At 44.9% G+C, this 20,463-nt stretch overlaps 1 protein-coding gene across 13 annotated transcripts in view; it reads left to right on the forward strand.

The window, feature by feature from the left end:
• LOC106584443 (CUGBP Elav-like family member 5) overlaps positions 1-20,463 on the forward strand; it is a 324,347-nt gene that overhangs the window by 17,804 nt on the left and 286,080 nt on the right. For all 13 annotated transcript variants that reach the window (XM_014169786.3, XM_045705940.2, XM_014169792.3 and 10 more), the window contains exon 2: positions 16,296-16,378. In XM_014169786.3, the coding sequence (XP_014025261.1) occupies positions 16,296-16,378 (83 nt within the window). The remainder of the gene's footprint in view (positions 1-16,295; positions 16,379-20,463) is intronic.

The following is a 20,463-nucleotide window of genomic DNA, read 5'->3' on the forward strand; positions in this document are numbered from 1 at the left end:
TGATAGGTATCAGTCTGGTGTTTTCTGTAATGACCTTAGTGATCACTGTTTTACAGCCTGTGTTCGTAATGGCTGCTCTGTCCTGATTTGTCATAGACGCTTGCTAAAAAACTTTAATGAGCAAGCCTTCCTTCATGAACTGGCCTCTGTAAAATGGTATAGAATCAGCTTGATCCCCTCTGTCGAAGACGCGTGGACCTTCTTTTTAGATTATTTTCAGTGGTATTGTTAACACACACGCCCCCATAAAGAAAATGAGAATTAAAAACAGGTTAAGCCCCTGGTTCAACCGTGATCTTGCAGAGTTACTCCACCTCAAGAATTGCATTTGGCGAAAGGCTCGGCACACGCAAACTCAGGCTGACTGGCTCTCGTTCAGGCAAATGAGAAATAAGTGCACTCAGGATATCCGGAAGGCCAAAGTTAGTTACTTTAAGGAGCAGTTCTCTCTCTGTGGGTCTAACCCCAAGAAGTTCTGGAAAACGGTTAAAGACCTAGAGAATAAACCCTCCTCCTCACAGCTGCCCATGTTCCTTAAAGTCTTTTTCACCTGCCCCACTACAAAGTTTCTCCCTGCAGGCAGTGACTTAGTCTGAGGTGCTAAAGGAGCTCCTTAAACTTGACCCCAAAACACCATCTAGGTCAGATGGTTTACACCCTTTCTTCTTTAAGGTTGCTGCCCGTATCATCGCCAAGCCTATCTCTGACCTTTTTAACCTGTCTCTCCTTTCTGGGGAGGTTCCCATTGCTTGGAAGGCAGCCACGGTTCGTCCTTTATTTAAAGGGGGAGATCAAGCTGATCCTAACTGTTATAGGTGTATTTCTATTTTGCCCTGTTTATGAAAAGTATTGGATAAACTTGTCAATAATCAACTGACTGGCTTTCTTGATGTTTATGGTATTCTCTTGGGTATGCAATCTGGTTTCCCCTCAGGTTATGGATGTGTCACTGCAACCTTAAAGGTTCTAAATAATGTCATCATTGCCCTTGATTTTAAGCAATGTTGTGCTGCTATTTTTATTGAGTTGTCCAAAGCTTTTGATACGGTAGACCATTCCATTCTTGTGGGCCGGCTAAGGAGTATTGGTGTCTCTGAGGGGACTTTGGCCTGGTTTGCTAACTACCTCTCTCAAAGAGTGCAGTGTATAAAGTCAGAAAATCTGCTGTCTAGGCCACTGCCTGTCACCAAGGGAGTATCCCAAGGCTTGATCCTAGGCCCCACCCTCTTCTCAATTTACATCAACAACATAGCTCAGGCAGTAGGAAGCTCTCTCACCCATTTATATGCAGATGATACAGTCTTATACGCAGCTGGCCCCTCCCTGGATTTTATGTTAAATGCTCTACGACAAAGCTTTCTTAGTGTTCTTGTTCTTACAAGCTTTCTCTACCCTTATCCTTGTTCTGAACACCTCCAAAACAAAGGTCATGTGGTTTGGTAAGAACAATTCCCCTCTCCCCACAGGTGTGATTACTACCTCTGAGGGTTTAGAGCTTGAGGTAATCACCTCATACAAGTACTTGGGAGTATGGCTAGACGGTACACTGTCCTTCTCTCAGAACATATCAAAGCTACAGGCTAAAGTTAAATCTAGACTTGGTTTCTTCTATCATAATCGCTCCTCTTTCACCCCAGCTGCCAAACTAACCCTGATTCAGATGACCATCCTTCCCATGCTAGATTACAGAGACATAATTTATAGATCGGCAGGTAAGGGTGCTCTCGAGCAGCAAGATAATCTTTACCATTCGGCCATCAGATTTGCCACCAATGCTCCTTATAGGACACATCACTGCACTCCTCTGTAAGCTGGTCATCTCTGTATACCCGTCGCAAGACCCACTGGTTGATGCTTATTTATAAAACCCTCTTAGGCCTCACTGAGATATCTGAGATATCTACTGCAGCCCTCATCCTCCACATACAACATCTATTCTGCCAGTCACATTCTGTTAAAGGTCCCCAAAGCACACTCATCCCAGGGTCGCTCATCTTTTCAGTTCGCTGCAGCTAGCGACTGGAACGAGCTGCAACAAACACTCAAACTGGTCAGTTTTATCTCAATCTCTTCATTCAAAGACTCAATCATGGACACTCTTACTGACAGTTGTGGCTGCTTTGTGTGATGTATTATTGTCTCTACCTTCTTGCCCTTTGTGCTGTTGTCTGTGCCCAATAACGTTTGTACCATGTTTTGTGCTACCTACTGTCACGTTGTATAATGATATGAGACAGGCGCAGGAATACGAGATTTTTTATTTTTTATTTCACTACCCAAAATAGCGTACATCATGAACATGACGGGAACGAAGCGGGAACGAAGCCCAAAACAAACAAGTATAACCCAAACAAAGAGTGAGGTGTAAACCTCTAATAAATACACGGGACGAGACCCGTAATAACAATAGATGGGACGAGACCCTTAATAACAACGCACACTAACACGGTAACATGCAAGCTGATGCAACAGAGCACAGGTGCTCACAAGACTAGCGGGCATGGAACAATAACCAACAAGGACAATGGGGAACTTAGGGCACATATGTACCCATACTAATCAGGGGGAATGAGAACCAGCTGTGCGTAATGAGACAAGACAGTCTGGGGTTGGTGGTAATGATCCAGTTCAGTGACACCTAGAAGGCCGGGGACGTGGACCTCCAGAGCTGGTGAACGGAATGAGCAGCAGTGCCGGGGAGAATTGTGTTGCTACCATGTTGTTGTTATGTTGTGTTGCTACCATGCTGTGTTGTCATGTGTTGCTGCCTTGCTATGTTGCTATGTTAGGTCTCTCTTTATGTAGTGTTGTGTTGTCTCTCTTGTCATGATGTGTGTTTTGTCCTATATATATATATATATATATATATATATATATAATTTTTTTATCCCAGCCCCCGTCCCCGCAGGAGGCCTTTTGCCTTTTGGTAGGCCGTCATTGTAATTAAGAATTTGTTCTTAACTGGCTTGCCTAGTTAAATAAAGGTTAAATAAAAATAAATAAAATAAAAGATAGGTAGGCCTCCTGGACCATCATGTTGTCAATGGCTTGGTGCTGAATGTAGTAGTGTTAGAGATGCCTCACTTCAGTGTTTGAAGTAGGGTATCAACATTTGCAGAAGGTGCAGATGTATATGACATACAGTATAATGTCTCCATGCAGTGTAGAAACATTAACTGTAGCAGATGGTTTTTAAAGGGCTTAGATTAATAAGGACCCATGACTTAGAGTTTTTTCACTGTGATTCTGGTGATGTACTTCTTATAGTAATTTCCAAAATGGCAGCGTTCCCATTTTGCCTACTCATAGTGATAACGATTGCTTGAAAAAATATTTAGCCTGTATGTTTGGCAGATTTTTGTCTCCACAACCTTTAGATTTTGTAGCTCTTTAACTGATGCACTAAGAAGGTTCTCTCTCTTTCACCGTGCCAGTGGCCGGCTTTGAAGGACACTACATTTTTGGAAGCGTAACGCTGGCCACAGCCTTTACCAGGAAATACATCTATACAATGAACATGGCAGTGGCACCTGCTCATTTGCAAGACCACCTGTGTTAATGATCATTATCATTCCACTTCAGTCCAGTGGTGAGAGGAAGAAAAGGCTCAGGGAGAGAGAAAAAAATCTGTAATTTTTGGCATGAAGCACGTAATTGACAATCTGTGTGTATTTGAGAAATGTGCTTTGCGCCTCAAAGCACAAAATTGCTATTCCAAAAACAGGAGCGTACTGCAAGGTTTATTTGTTAGAGCCTGTTAGGTATGGAATCTGGAAATGTGCAATTAGTGTTTTTTCCAAATGCAGCCTGAATGGGCACTGTGAAATAAAGTGCAGTGTTTGCATGGATGGAGATGGGTGGGTGGCTTTTTTCATCTCATCTCTCTCTTTATCACTCCATCCTGCGCCAGCCTTGGAGCTTTGAAGCTTCATCTTTAAAGACACCTTTCAATTTGTAAAATCAAAGGACCTCAAAAGCAGTTCTGTCTCTCAGACATAGCCAGTTTGGAACTGCCAATCTTTGACTATGAATTTACTGTGATCAACTGATCTGACTCTAGGTTCAAACTCTGCTGCTTTTTTAAACAAGTCCTAATGGCCTGGTATTATAGATATCATATCAACAATGCCAATGTGGCTAACTAACAGAGAACTCCATTTTTGCTTTTATCCTATAGTATTTTCCAGGTGTAGTACACTCTTATAGAAAAAGGTGCTATCTAGAACCTTATTTGGCTGTCCCCGTAGGAGAACCCTTTAAAGAATCCTTTTTTGGTTCCAAAAGGTTCCAGGTTCCAGGTACAACTATTTTGGGTTCCATGTAGAACCCTTACCACAGAGGGTACTACGTGGAACCTAAAAGGTTACTACCTGGAACCACAATGGGTTCTACCTGGAACCAAATAGGGTTATCCTATGGGGACAGCCGAAGAATCCCTTTGAAAATCTTTTTTCTAAGAGTGTATAGCCTATGCAGTATATATGGTGAGGGCATGTTAGTGTTTTTCTAGGGGGCTGCTGTAGAACAGGAAGAGGAAGAGATGCTGACCTTGACCGGGGCTAACCAAAAACTTCTAATTGATTTCCCTGTAAACCCCTGAGTTGTGGGCTAAGGGGGGGACTTGGCAGGTAAACTCCCATTTCCCTCCATCTGATGAGTCTAAACCATGTTCCTCTGTCAGTCCACCCGCACTTTCTGCCCCGCACCACTGTGAACATACACAGTATTTACTGCACCCTGAAACCCCATCAATTAATGCCGTCAATTTAGCTTCTTCATCAGGGATGCAGACCACTGGATGTATTTATAGTGCTGGCTTGGCACTGGCAGAGACCATTCAGTCAGTCCACACATACAGGACAGCCATATCCACTGAAGGTGCCAACTTCCCACCACAGTATTGACCCTAGAAGACTGTACAGTAGTGTTGTATCCTTTTTTGGTTCCAATCCAATTTAGTTAGTGGTGTGTCCAAGATAACCTTCAACCTTATAACTACAGAATAGACTACCGTGGTATCACTTGTGAATTTGTCAAGGCCTATTTCTCATCCCCTTTTCTGTATTGATCCCGCAAACACAGTCTTTCAGAACGAATCGTTAGGTTGAACAGCGTTCCTCACCCTTGTTATGCACACTGGCCGAGAGGACAGGTCTAGGACTGTTGCGGAGACGGTATGAGTCATGACTGCAGTCAAATTCCACGTGACCGTTGAGTTACGGTAATCACCTCATATGCACTCTGGACATGCGTTGGTAGGACCCAACTTGCTAATGACCATCAGGTCCTAATGGCCTGGTACTCAGGGCTCTATTGTCCCTCCATCAGGTTCTAATGGCCTGGTACACAGGGCTCTGTTGTCTCTCCATCAGGTCCTAATGGCCTGGTACACAGGGCTCTGTTGTCCCTCCATCAGGTCCTAATGGCCTGGTACTCAGGGCTCTATTGTCTCTCCATCAGGTTCTAATGGCCTGGTACTCAGGGCTCTATTGTCCCTCCATCAGGTCCTAATGGCCTGGTACTCAGGGCTCTATTGTCTCTCCATCAGGTTCTAATGGCCTGGTACTCAGGGCTCTGTTGTCCCTCCATCAGGTCCTAATGGCCTGGTACTCAGGGCTCTATTGTCTCTCCATCAGGTTCTAATGGCCTGGTACTCAGGGCTCTGTTGTCCCTCCATCAGGTCCTAATGGCCTGGTACTCAGGGCTCTATTGTCTCTCCATCAGGTTCTAATGGCCTGGTACTCAGGGCTCTGTTGTCCCTCCATCAGGTCCTAATGGCCTGGTACTCAGGGCTCTACTGTCCCTCAAACCACTCTGACATCAATGCAAATACAATCCAAAATCACATCAAACACGTAGCATCAAAACAGTATCATAATTTTAAAACTCACCTCGATAGATCAATTTGAAGAAAGAAGTTCAACAACAGGTTGAAACTGAGTGGAAAACATGGTCGTTGTGGATGTTGTTTCAAAGACTAACACAATGAAATGGACAACGCTTTCTAAGGTGATGATTCATTCAAGACACCCATACTATTAGAGCTTATAAATAAGCATAGGCCTAAATATGAGCCCAAGCCTGAAAAAAACCCAGAATAAAAATAATTATTGTGCCGTTATACAATACATAGCCTAATAGCCTACTGTGTATTACCCAACTAAAGATTTAAGATGTCTTTGGGACATAATTGGTGTATTGGTTCAATGATTGTGCAGGGCGGCTTACGGAGTTAGCCTACAATTAAAGTGAATTTAATTTTGAATAGCCTAGTAATAGGGCATTTCTTTTATGTTTTCATAATTAATAGGCTGACACATTACCTTTATCTACAGAATATCTCACCACCGAGAGTTTCCATCTCCTCTCTCTCCTTCCTTCCTTTCTCAAGCGCGCAGAGAGAGGGGCTGTCAATAGTGAAATATGTTTAGTTGTGAAAACATGTTACTATCAATGTTCCTGAACATATTTCACTTGGTTTCCCAAATGAAGCACTGGGTAGCTGCAGGAACAGGATTGGAGAGCACATGACAGACAGAGTACTGGGTAGCTGCAGGAACAGGATTGGAGAGCCCATGACAGACAGAGTACTGGGTAGCTGCAGGAACAGGATTGGAGAGCACATGACAGACAGAGTACTGGGTAGCTGCAGGAACAGGATTGGAGAGCCCATGACAGACAGAGTTTGGGCATAATGTCATCTTTCACACAGCAAGAGACTGCATTCTCCTCAAACTGTGTTTGATGTGTGGATGAAAATATGTGTTCTTATAAGCCCAGGCATTTCTATATGCAATCCCGTGTGAAAGCAGAGTTTTTGATGGTTACCACTAAAAACAGGAGGATCCCAGCTGCTACTATATTTATAAAACCAGAGTAGCCTACCCTGCATGAATGAAAAATGAACCACCGGGAAAGCGACCTCCATTCACTATTCCAGTGCATATGGATGACATGTCTTTTTTTCCCCTGCCCCTGTCCCTGTCCCTGTTCCTGTCCCTGTCCCTGTCCCTATTCCTGTCCCTGTCCCTGTTCCTGTTCCTGTCCCTGTCCCTATTCCTGTCCCTATTCCTGTTCCTGTTCCTGTTCCTGTTCCTGTTCCTGTCCCTGTCCCTGTACCTATTCCTGTTCCTGTTCCTGTCCCTGTCCCTGTTCCTGTTCCTGTCCCTGTTCCTGTTCCTGTCCCTGCCCCTGTTCCTGTCCCTGTCCCTGTCCCTGTTCCTGTCCCTGTCCCTGTTCCTGTCGCTGTTCCTGTTCCTGTCCCTGTCCCTGTTCCTGTTCCTGTCCCTGTTCCTGTCCCTGTTCCTGTTCCTGTCCCTGTCCCTGTTCCTGTCCCTGTTCCTGTTCCTGTCCCTGTCCCTGTTCCTGTTCCTGTTCCTGTTCCTGTCCCTGTCCCTGTTCCTGTCCCTGTCCCTGTCCCTGTCCCTGTCCCTATTCCTGTCCCTATTCCTGTTCCTGTTCCTGTTCCTGTTCCTGTTCCTGTCCCTGTCCCTGTACCTATTCCTGTTCCTGTTCCTGTCCCTGTTCCTGTCCCTGCCCCTGCCCCTGTTCCTGTCCCTGTCCCTGTCCCTGTCCCTGTCCCTGTTCCTGTTCCTGTCCCTGTTCCTGTTCCTGCCCATTTGATAAAGGACCATTCTAAATAGAAACTCATTTTAGATATTAGTAAAGACAAGATTAAATTGAGAATAGTCTGACATGTGAATATATGATGACAGAACAGTGTGTGCAGCCTGAGGCAAGGAAGCATTTTGTGACTTTCTCAAATGATCAATAGCCTATTTATTGAACCTTTACTTAACTAGGCAAGTCAATTAAGAACACATTTTTATTTACAATGATGGCCTACCCCGGGCCAAACCCTCCCCTAACCCGGATGGCGCTGTGCCAATTGTGCACCCCCCTTTGGGACTCCCAATCACAGCTGGTTGTGATACAGCCTGGGATCGAACCCAGGTCTGTAGTGATACTTCTAGCATTGTGATGCAGTGCCTTAGACCGCTACGCCACTCAGGATCCTTATAGTCACATGTAGCCCATACATGATTTTATTTCTAAGACATTCCAAGGTTTGTATCATTCACAACTAAAGTTGCCAAATAACTCTAAATCTAGTTATAGTACTTGTTTCAAATGATCACTTTTATGCTCAACAAAGCCACTTCATATGCACACTCGCATAAATATCCTTTCTATTTTATTCAGCTAAGTTCAAATATGTTCTTCTTACTATAAAATCCTATAATATAAAGTAATGGCATGGGACTTATAAGCATATCTTGTCAGCTAAATGAACAAGCCTACAGCCTATATCATGGAGCAGAGCCAGATTACATACAGTATCTAGTCAGCTAAATGAACAAGCCTACAGCCTATATCATGGAGCAGAGCCAGATTACATACAGTATCTAGTCAGCTAAATGAACAAGCCTACAGCCTATATCATGGAGCATAGCCAGATTACATACAGTATCTAGTCAGCTAAATGAACAAGCCTACAGCCTATATCATGGAGCATAGCCAGATTACATACAGTATCTAGTCAGCTAAATGAACAAGCCTACAGCCTATATCATGGAGCAGAGCCAGATTACATACAGTAGGCCAACTCATATTCTGTTGTTCTGAAATACCTTTCCTTCATATCATCATGTTTCTTTAGACCTGCCTAAAATAAATCATGGATTTGTTGTGGTGGTGTATATTATTAAACTGTAGATGTTCCAAAGGCGTATCAGATGCTTGTATGTGTGGAGGCCTGGACATGCTAAACATGTTTATATTAATTAACCGTCAATTACTGTGATTCCGGCAGTCATTTGCATGACAAAATGTCATGACCACCACAGCCCTAGCCAAGACCCTCACTGTACACACACTGTATACACACAAAATATTTACTGTACACACACACACACACAAACAATTGCACAGAAACACACAACTGTTTTGGTCCACAAAGACATGTATTGTCTTCTTCAGGATATATTTCCTATGGATCTGTGACTGTATATAAGTCATGCTCAAGGGCTGTTGTCTATGGTAAGTGAGTACAATAACAAATCAATGGCCTGGGTCTCCTTCGCCAGGGGTCACAGTGGAGACCAGTGCCCAGACTCCAGGCCATTTTAGCTCCATGAATAGCAGGAAGCATCTCAATGGTCTTGTTTTTCCTGTCCTTGTCTCACATGACCTTCATTTGTACTGACATGGGAATGCAAGTGAAAGCAATATGGTGCCTGCCAAGTTGCCTGCCTTCACTTATCCAGGTCTTTCATATTAGAGCAGATGGAAGATAAAGAGACAAGGAGAGGAAGCATCTTGAGGCTATTGAAATGCACCTGAAGGCCTCCCATTTATAGTGCAGGAGGGTGCACTGTCAGAGGATGGAGGCCCAGCCGCATGCAGCTCCCTTTAAGGTGCCTGACTTAATTAAGGTTTACAGGTTATGCTAGAGTTCTGCTTATATTACAGCCCTCATTACAAGGTAATTAGGCTGGGGCAGGGAAAATATTGTTGTCGGAACAATGAGTGAGAGCACTTTGGAAAGTACCCCCACCTCTTCCCTTTTGTTCTCCCTGAGCAGTGGCTGGGTGGTTGGCAGTTGATATGTTCCAAATTCTAGCAGCCTATTAAGCCCGTGCCTTGTCTTGAGAATGGAGCAGATTGCTAGGAACCTCTCAGAGGAATGCGTCTGTCTCCCCATGTGTACGTCTGTCTATTGTTTGTCTATTTAACCTGTAAATATACAGTGGCAAGAAATGGTATTTGAGCCCTTTGGAATTGCCTGGATTTCTGCATAAATTGGTCATAAAATGTGATCTGATCAATAGACAAACACAGTCTGCTTAAACTAATAACACACAAACAATTCTATGTTTTCATGTCTTTATTGAACACACCGTGTAAACATTCACTGTGTAGGGTGGGGAAAGTATGTGAACCCTTGGATTTAATAACTGGTTGACCCTCCTTTGGCAGCAATAACCTCAACCAAACGTTTTTGAGAATCTGATCTGCGCAACGGTCAGGAGGAATTTTGGACCATTCATCTTTACAAAACTGTTTCAGTTCAGCAATATTCTTAGGATGTCTGGTGTGAACTGCTCTCGAGGTCATGCCACAGCATCTCAATCGGGTTGAGGTCAGGACTCTGACTGGGCCACTCCAGAAGCCATATTTTCTTCTGTTGAAGCCATTCTGTTGTTGATTTACTTCTGTGTTTTGGGTCATTGTCCTGTTGCATCACCTAACTTCTGTTGAGCTTCAATTGGTGGACAGAGCCTAACATTCTCCTGCAAAATGCCTTGATAACTTGGGAATTCATTTTTCTGTCAATGATAGCAAGCTGTCCAGGCCCTGAGGCAGCAAAGCAGCTCCAAACCATGATGCTCCCTCCACCATACTTTACAGTTGGAATGAGGTTTTGATGTTGGTGTGCTGTGCTGTGCCTTTTTTTCTCTCCAAACATAGTGTTGGATGTTCCTTCCAAACAACTCAACTTTAGTATAATCTGTCCACAGAATATTTTGCCAGAAGCACTGTGGAACATCCAGGTGCTCTTTTGCGAACTTCAGACGTGCAGCAATGTTTTTTTTGGACAGCAGTGGCTTCTTCTGTAGTGTCCTCCCATGAACACCATTCTTGTTTAGTGTTTTACGTATCGTACAATCGTCAACAGAGATGTTAGCATGGTCCAGACATTTCTGTAAGTCTTTAGCTGAAACTCTAGGATTCTTTTTAACCTCATTGAGTATTCTGCGCTGTGCTCTTGCAGTCATCTTTGTAGGACGGCCACTGCTAGGGAGCAACAGTGCTGAACTTTCTCCATTTATAGACAATTTGTCTTACTGTGGACTGATGAACATCAAGGCTTTTAGAGATACTTTTGTAACCCTTTCCAGCATTATGCAAGTCAACAATTCTTCATCTTAGGTCTTCTGAGATCTCTTTGTTTGAGGCATGGTTCACATCAGAGAATGCTTCTTGTGAATAGCAAACTCAAATTTTGTGAGTGTTTTTTATAGGGCAGGGCAGCTCTAACCAACATCTCCAATCTCGTCTCATTGATTGGATTCCAGGTTAGCTGACTCCTGACTCCAATTAGCTTTTGGAAAAGTCATTAGCCTAGGGGTTCACATACTTTTTCCAACCTACATTGTCAATGTTTAAATGATGTATTCAAAATAGACAAGAAAAATACAATAATTTGTGTGTTATTAGTTTAAGCACACTGTGTTTGTCTATTGTTGCGACAAAGATGAAGATCAGATCAGATCAAGATCAGATCAAACTTACTTTTTCGTGCCACTGTAGAAGTAATTCGGCTTATCTTTGGGTTCAGCGTTTCCACACCTTGAGCAAATTCACGATTCCCAAAATGTTTGCGCTGATCTGGGATCAGGGGTGTGAGAAGTGGGTGTGATTAAGAGCCGTAAGGACTGCTCTGAGACTAGCCCTGATTACCCCTCATAGTCAATCTGAGCCACAGAGCTCCGCAACGCCTGGCACTGATTCAAGTAATAATCACATTGTATCAGTGCTGATGAGGTGCATTTCGGGCTCCAGCCCCTTAGAAAGCCTATCATTTCCCCTAAGCCCAGCAGTAAATGAAGTAAGCAAGTAATCTACCTTCGGCGATGACATTTTCCACAGAGTGCAAATGAAGTGTGAGGGAGTGGGCAGGCAGCGAGTAGAGACCTGTGCCAGGGCTTGCTGTGTTTCTGCTACCTTCACACTTTTGGTGAAGTAAATCCCACAGAGAGGGGAAGTTCACACTTTTTCATTACACTGGGGCAGGCTCCTCTGAGGCACAGAGATGGAATAGAGAGGGTTGGAGTGAGAGACACTGTGGTGCGTGTGTGTACGTTGGGCTGTGTGTACGTTAGGTTGCGTGTGTGCGTGCGTTGATGTGTGTGTGTGTGTGTGTGTGTGTGTGTGTGTGTGTGTGTGTGTGTGTGTGTGTGTGTGTGTGTGTGTGTGTGTGTGTGTGTGTGTGTGTGTGTGTGTATGTGTGTGTGTGTGTGTGTGTGTGTGTGTGTGTGTGTGTGTGTGTGTGTGTGTGTGTGTGACAGTAGGGATGGGTAGTAGTAGGCTCTTAGAATAAGTGCTGATTCTGGTAGAGAGAGAGAGAGAGGATGGGGAAATGGTTTATCAGTAGGACCGCTACACTTAGCAGGCAGTACCTACACTTCACAGATTAGGGCCAAAGGTTTCTGGACCAGATACAAGTTCCCTCCTGCACTAGTAATGGAGGGTCATGTCGGCAGGAAATAACCGTGCAAATGGCTTCTGTCGAAGCAGTGGGAGGAGGGAAGAGGAGAGAGGAGGGGAGAGCAGAGTCTCTTCAATTACAAACCATCTCAACACAACAGAATCAGGGAGAGAGCGAGAGAGTCACCCCAATGTCCCCATATGTTTCTCTAGACTGATTAGCACTGCAGCCTCTCTGTAGATACTTCAGCCTCTCTGTAGATACCTCAGCCTCTCTGTAGACACCTCAGCCTCTCTGTAGATACTTCAGCCTCACTGTAGCTTCCTCAGCCTCTCTGTAGATACTTCAGCCTCTCTGTAGATACCTCAGCCTCTCTGTAGACACCTCAGCCTCTCTGTAGATACTTCAGCCTCACTGTAGCTTCCTCAGCCTCTCTGTAGATACTTCAGCCTCACTGTAGCTACCTCAGCCTCTCTGTAGATACTTCAGCCTCGCTGTAGCTTCCTCAGCCTCTCTGTAGATACTTTAGCCTCTCTGTAGATACTTCAGCCTCTCTGTAGATACTTCAGCCTCACTGTAGCTTCCTCAGCCTCTCTGTAGATACTTCAGCCTCACTGTAGCTTCCTCAGCCTCTCTGTAGCTACCTCGGCCTCTCTGTAGCTACCTCAGTCTCTCTGTAGACACCTCAGCCTCTCTGTAGACACAGCCTCTCTGTAGATACTTCAGCCTCACTGTAGCTTCCTCAGCCTCTCTGTAGATACTTCAGGCTCTCTGTAGATACCTCAGCCTTTCTGTAGACACCTCAGCCTCTCTGTAGATACTTCAGCCTCACTGTAGCTTCCTCAGCCTCTCTGTAGATACTTCAGCCTCACTGTAGCTACCTCAGCCTCTCTGTAGATACTTCAGCCTCTCTGTAGCTTCCTCAGCCTCTCTGTAGATACTTTAGCCTCTCTGTAGATACTTCAGCCTCTCTGTAGATACTTCAGCCTCACTGTAGCTTCCTCAGCCTCTCTGTAGATACTTCAGCCTCACTGTAGCTTCCTCAGCCTCTCTGTAGCTACCTCGGCCTCTCTGTAGCTACCTCAGTCTCTCTGTAGACACCTCAGCCTCTCTGTAGACACCTCAGCCTCTCTGTAGATACTTTAGCCTCTCTGTAGACACCTCAGCCTCTCTGTAGATACTTCAGCTTCACTGTAGCTTCCTCAGCCTCTCTGTAGATACTTCAGCCTCACTGTAGCTTCCTCAGCCTCTCTGTACCTACCTCAGCCTCTCTGTAGACACCTCAGCCTCTCTGTAGACACCTCCACCTCTCTATAGCTACCTCAGCCTATCTGTAGCTTCCTCAGCCTCTCTGTAGCTACCTCAGCCTCTCTGTAGCTTCCTCAGCCTCTCTGTAGCTTCCTCAGCCTCTCTGTAGCTACCTCAGCCTCTCTCATCGCTGTTTGTCGTGTTTCAAACAATTTCATCATGCTCTGACTTCTGCACTTGATATGCAATGCAACGCAGGCAATTTGTACGTGTTTGGATTCCAATTAGGAAGTTGTTAGAGCTTTCACCCGTGGCCAGCAGATTCTTATTAAGCCTTACATTAAAGAACATAGAAGCACATTTAAATGGAGTTCATGTTCCCCTTTGTTTGTTGGCATTGTGGTTGTTATTAATTTATTCTCAATGCTGTATGTGTTACACATTAACAAATAAATCCAACTCGGGCAGTGTTTGTGATTGTAATATGCAAACGAGGCCCTGCTCAGTGAGAGATGGTGGTGGCGCGTGTCCAAAAAACTAACAACACAATTCCACCGAATAATAACAGCAAAACAGCCCGACTTACCACCGTGGTCTCTCAGACGGAAAAACAACTGAGTAAAGCCTCAGTGAGAGGGACAGGGCTGATGTGACGTGGGGAAAGAAGCATCACGATAGAGTGATATGCTTGGTGGCCATTGGAAATCATTAAATTAGGGCTGGCGGGGACCAGGGGTGCAGTGTGAAGAGAGCTGCACCACCAGGCAGTGCCAGTGAAGACTGAGGTGGTGACCCCAGACAGACTCCATCGCTGCCCATCCATAATATACATACAGACTCAGAGAGCAGGGACTAGAGGTAGGCCTGATGTGCTGGGAGACTGTAGGGCTGTGTAGGGCCGCAGGGCATAGGGACGTAACACAGCCTGGCCGATCAATGGATCAATGCCTGACAAGTCCGTCTTCTTTTGTGTTGCGCTCCGTAAGTCCCCCTTCTTTTTGTGTTGCGCTCCGTAAGTCCCCCTTCTTTTTATGTTGCGCTCCGTAAGTCCCCCTTCTTTTTATGTTGCGCTCCGTAAGTCCCCCTTCTTTTTATGTTGCGCTCCGTAAGTCCCCCTTCTTTTTGTGTTGCGCTCCGTAAGTCCCCCTTCTTTTTATGTTGCGCTCCGTAAGTCCCCCTTCTTTTTGTGTTGCGCTCCGTAAGTCCCCCTTCTTTTTATGTTGCGCTCCGTAAGTCCCCCTTCTTTTTGTGTTGCGCTCCGTAAGTCCCCCTTCTTTTTATGTTGCGCTCCGTAAGTCCCCCTTCTTTTGTGTTGCGCTCCGTAAGTCCCCCTTCTTTTTATGTTGCGCTCCGTAAGTCCCCCTTCTTTTTGTGTTGCGCTCCGTAAGTCCCCCTTCTTTGGTGTTGCGTTCCGAAAGTCCCCCTTCTTTTTGTGTTGCGCTCAGTAAGTCCCCCTTCTTTTTGTGTTACCGTAATGCACTGACCTGGCAATTTGAAAAGGCAGTAAAATAAAAGAATAGCTGGGAGAAAATGCTGGGGTTATTGAAAGCCTACGCAGCATTACTCAGGGGGAAATACATGCTTGAGCATGTTGTAGTACAGCCTGGCTGCGAGGAGTTGAATGAGGTGGGGAATTTATGGACAGATAAAAGTGATGTGATATGCAACATGGGGAATGAATAGAAATATTGTCTCTGTAAAGACAGCTAATTCATTTCCACTCACTGAATATATGATCCGAAAACTGATGGCTTCTAATAAACCGTCTCCAAAATGGCAGAAATATGATAGTGTGCGGTAACCCACATGAACTTCATTAATATAACACTACCAAAACTATTTATTCAGACAGTCTGGGGGAAATGATTGCAATAGTATTTATCTGGGTCTCTCTCTCTCTCTTTCTCTTTCTCTTTTGTCTCTCTCTCTCCTCATCTCCCTCGTTTCTCTGGGCTGTCTGAGTACCTGCAGGAGGAGCTCTTTATTTGGCAGATGGTGCTGGAGTGATATTTCTCTCTGTTTCTGTGTGTGAGTGTCTTGTTTGTGTGTGGTACTCACCTGGAGTTCTTGTGACTGGGCATTCGTTCTGTGGTCACAGAGTCCTGAGGCCTGGAGCCCCTCTCTCCCTCGCTCCCCCTCTCTTTCTCTGCTGCTGTCAAAAGGGCTCAGTATTGTGCATTGCAATAGTGTGGTAGTCGCTTTGGACAAAGAGAGGCTGATCTATGGCACTGGGGTTGGGAGAGAGAAATAGAGGGAGAAAGAGGGGCACAGAAAGAGAGAGAGAGAGAGAGGAGAGAAAGAGAATACAAGAGAGAGAGAGAAAGCAAGGCACAGAGAGGGAGGAAGCATCCATCCCTGAGCCAGCCGAAGAAAGAAACAAAATAGAGTGTATGTCTGCATTGAGACTGTCTGCAGGGAGGGACGGCTCCCAGTAGCAGCTCTGGCTGTGTCATTGTGAGGGACACTTCCCTTTCACAGGGTGTTGCTTTTCATGACTGACAAGGGTCTGAGACTAAGTGAGGTTGATGGGGATCCAGTGGGTTGGGTGGAGGGGATTCGATTGTGAACAGTGTTGTTGCCAAGTGTTGTTGTGCTTTGTAACTGGGCTAGGGATGGTAAAATGATCAGTCTTCTCTGTTGTTCTGTGACTGAGCTAGTGTTGCTACTCCATGTTTAGTGTCCTTTCTTTTCCCAGTGTTCAGTCCCCAGTGTTCAGTCCCCAGTGTTCAGTCCCCAGTGTTCAGTCCCCAGGGTTCAGTCCCCAGTGTTCAGTCCCCAGTGTTCAGATAGACTAGTTTTAATATCTGTCCCCAACCTCCCCCTCTCTATTTTTCAGGCTGTGCGTTCCTCACCTACTGCGCCCGCGAGTCGGCCATCAAAGCCCAGAACGCCCTCCATGAACAGAAAACACTGCCAGGGGTAAGTCTCTCTCTGTACCTGCTCCACCACCGTGCCATCTGAACAACACAACCCACATCACCACTCACCACCGACCACCTAACAGCCTGCTCCAATCCGCTCCAGCCCCAGATATAACATTGGAAAAGGATTCAATCAATAATCCAGGCTTTTAAAGGGCTGGTTTAAACTGTTTCATGTGTCTGTAATAGCCAGCATTGATCAGATGCACTTCGCTCACACTTTCTGAGGCAATGACATCAAATATCAATTCATTTGTTCTTTGCTTTTAAAAAAAGGCATAGTGAGTCATTGTTGTTTACTTAGAAACAGAAATTATATGCATGAGGGACAAAGAGCCCATTTGATATAGGGAAAGTGCACTGTGTGTGTGTGTGTGTGTGTGTGTGTGTGAGAGAGAGAGAGAGATAAGTTCAGAATTTATAAACAATGTTTTGTGCATATCTGTGCACAGTGGTGTGTGTGTGTGTGTGTGTGTGTGTGTGTGTGTGTGTGTGTGTGTGTGTGTGTGTGTGTGTGTGTGTGTGTGTGTGTGTGTGTGTGTGTGTGTGTGTGTGTGTGTGTGTGTGTGTGTGCGCATCTCTGCGTTTGTACACATTGTATGTGTGGGAGTAGTCATCCTACTATTCCCCCCACTACGGCAGATGGCAGTGACAAGAACATCGCCGGCTGCAGTAGAAGAGCAGAGTAAAGCAGAGTAGAGCAGAGTAAAGCAGTAGTAGAGCAGAGTAAAGCAGAGTAAATCAGTAGTAGAGCAGAGTAAAGCAGAGTAGAGCAGTAGTAGAGCAGTAGTAGAGTAGAGCAGAGTAGAGCAGAGTAGAGTAGAGTAGAGCAGTGTAAAGCAGAGTAAAGCAGAGTAAAGCAGTAGTAGAGCAGAGTAAAGCAGAGTAAAGCAGAGTAAAGCAGTAGTAGAGCAGTAGTAGAGCAGAGTAAAGCAGAGTAAAGCAGTAGTAGAGCAGTAGTAGAGCAGAGTAAAACAGAGTAGAGCAGTAGTAGAGCAGTAGTAGAGCAGAGTAGAGCAGAGTAGAGCAGTAGTAGAGCAGAGTAAAGCAGAGTAAAGCAGTAGTAGAGCAGTAGTAGAGCAGAGTAAAGCAGAGTAAACAGTAGTAGAGCAGAGTAAAGCAGAGTAAAGCAGAGTAGAGCAGTAGTAGAGCAGTAGTAGAGTAGAGCAGAGTAGAGCAGTAGTAGAGCAGAGTAAAGCAGAATAAAGCAAAGTAAAGCAGTAGTAGAGCAGAGTAAAGCAGAATAAAGCAAAGTAAAGCAGTAGTAGAGCAGTAGTAGAGTAGAGCGAAGTAGAGCAGAGTAGAGCAGAGTAAAGCAGAGTAAAGCAGTAGTATAGCAGTAGTAGAGCAGAGTAAATCAGAGTAAAGCAGTAGTAGAGCAGTAGTAGAGCAGTAGTAGAGCAGAGTAAAGCAGTAGTAGAGCAGAAGTAGAGCAGTAGTAGAGCAGTAGTAGAGCAGAGGAAAGCAGTAGTACAGCAGTAGTAGAGCAGTAGTAGAGCAGAGTAAAGCAGAGTAAAGCAGTAGTAGAGCAGTAGTAGAGCAGAGTAAAGCAGAGTAGAGCAGAGTAAAGCAGTCGTAGAGCAGAGTAGAGCAGTAGTAGAGCAGAGTAAAGAAGAGTAAAGCAGTAGTAGAGCAGTAGTAGAGCAGAGTAAAGCAGAGTAGAGCAGAGTAAAGCAGTCGTAGAGCAGAGTAGAGCAGTAGTAGAGCAGAGTAAAGCAGAGTAGAGCAGAGTAAAGCAGAGTAGAGCAGAGTAAAGCAGAGTAGAGCAGAGTAAAGCAGTAGTAGAGCAGAGTAAAGAAGAGGAGAGGAGAGCAGATTAAAGCAGAGTAGAGCAGAGTAGAGCAGTAGTAGAGCAGAGTAAAGCAGAGTAGAGTAGAGCAGAGTAAAGCAGTAGTAGAGCAGTAGTAGAGCAGAGTAAAGCAGAGTAAAGCAGAGTAGAGTAGAGCAGAGTAAAGCAGTAGTAGAGCAGAGTAAAGCAGAGTAAAGCAGTAGTAGAGCAGTAGTAGAGCAGAGTAAAGCAGAGTAGAGCAGAGTAAAGCAGAGTAAAGCAGTAGTAGAGCAGAGTAAAGCAGAGTAAAGCAGTAGTAAAGCAGTAGTAGAGCAGAGCAAAGCAGAGTAAAGCAGTAGTAGAGCAGTAGTAGAGCAGAGTAAAGCAGAGTAGAGCAGAGTAGAGCAGAGTAAAGCAGAGTAGAGCAGAGTAAAGCAGAGTAAAGCAGAGTAGAGCAGAGTAAAGCAGTAGTAGAGCAGAGTAAAGAAGAGGAGAGCAGAGTAAAGCAAAGTAAAGCAGTAGTAGAGCAGTAGTAGAGCAGAGTAAAGCAGTAGTAGAGCAGAGTAAAGCAGAGTAAATCAGTAGTAGAGCAGAGTAAAGCGTAGTAGAGCAGTAGTAGAGTAGAGCAGAGTAGAGCAGAGTAGAGTAGAGCAGTGTAAAGCAGAGTAAAGCAGAGTAAAGCAGTAGTAGAGCAGAGTAAAGCAGAGTAAAGCAGAGTAAAGCAGTAGTAGAGCAGTAGTAGAGCAGAGTAAAGCAGAGTAGAGCAGTAGTAGAGCAGTAGTAGAGCAGAGTAGAGCAGTAGTAGAGCAGAGTAAAGCAGAGTAAAGCAGTAGTAGAGCAGTAGTAGAGCAGAGTAAAGCAGAGTAAACAGTAGTAGAGCAGAGTAAAGCAGAGTAAAGCAGAGTAGAGCAGTAGTAGAGCAGTAGCAGAGTAGAGCAGAGTAGAGCAGAGTAGAGCAGAGTAAAGCAGAGTAAAGCAGTAGTATAGCAGTAGTATAGCAGTAGTAGAGCAGAGTAAAGCAGTAGTAGAGCAGTAGTAGAGCAGTAGTAGAGCAGAGTAAAGCAGTAGTAGAGCAGAAGTAGAGCAGTAGTAGAGCAGTAGTAGAGCAGAGGAAAGCAGTAGTAGAGCAGTAGTAGAGCAGTAGTAGAGCAGAGTAAAGCAGAGTAAAGCAGTAGTAGAGCAGTAGTAGAGCAGAGTAAAGAAGAGTAAAGCAGTAGTAGAGCAGTAGTAGAGCAGAGTAAAGCAGAGTAGAGCAGAGTAAAGCAGTCGTAGAGCAGAGTAGAGCAGTAGTAGAGCAGAGTAAAGCAGAGTAGAGCAGAGTAAAGCAGTAGTAGAGCAGAGTAAAGAAGAGGAGAGGAGAGCAGATTAAAGCAGAGTAGAGCAGAGTAGAGCAGTAGTAGAGCAGAGTAAAGCAGAGTAGAGTAGAGCAGAGTAAAGCAGTAGTAGAGCAGAGTAAAGCAGAGTAAAGCAGTAGTAGAGCAGTAGTAGAGCAGAGTAGAGCAGAGTAAAGCAGAGTAAAGCAGTAGTAGAGCAGTAGTAGAGCAGTAGTAGAGCAGAGTAAAGCAGAGTAAAGCAGTAGTAAAGCAGTAGTAGAGCAGAACAAAGCAGAGTAAAGCAGTAGTAGAGCAGTAGTAGAGCAGAGTAAAGCAGAGTAGAGCAGAGTAAAGCAGAGTAGAGCAGAGTAAAGCAGAGTAAAGCAGAGTAGAGCAGAGTAAAGCAGTAGTAGAGCAGAGTAAAGAAGAGGAGAGCAGAGTAAAGCAGAGTAGAGCAGAGTAAAGCAGAGTAGAGCAGAGTAGAGCAGAGTAAAGCAGAGTAGAGCAGAGTAAAGCAGAGTAGAGCAGAGTAAGGCAGAGTAGAGCAGAGTAAAGCAGAGTAAAGCAGAGTAAAGCAGGGTAAAGCAGAGTAGAGCAGAGTAAAGCAGGGTAAAGCAGAGTAGAGCAGAGTAAAGCAGAGTAAAGCAGATTCGAGCAGAGTAAAGCAGTAGTAGAGCAGAGTAAAGCAGAGGAGAGCAGAGTAAAGCAGAGGAGAGCAGAGTAAAGCAGAGTAAAGCAGAGTAAAGCAGATTAAAGCAGAGTAGAGCAGAGTAAAGTAGTAGTAAAGCAGAGTAGAGCAGAGTAGAGCAGAGTAAAGTAGAGTAGAGCAGAGTAAAACAGAGTAGAGCAGAGTGGAGCAGACTAGAGCAGAGTAAAGCAGAGTAGAGCAGAGTAAAGCACAGTAGAGCCTGGTCTCCTACTGAGACAGCATGGGTCAACATGACCAGATCAGACCTCCACAGGAGAACATCACAGATAGAAAGACCAACCGCCATCTAAGAC

This window comes from Salmo salar, chromosome 23, assembly GCF_965601325.2.
Source record: "Salmo salar chromosome 23, fSalSal1, whole genome shotgun sequence".
In the NCBI taxonomy this organism is placed as follows: domain Eukaryota; kingdom Metazoa; phylum Chordata; class Actinopteri; order Salmoniformes; family Salmonidae; genus Salmo; species Salmo salar.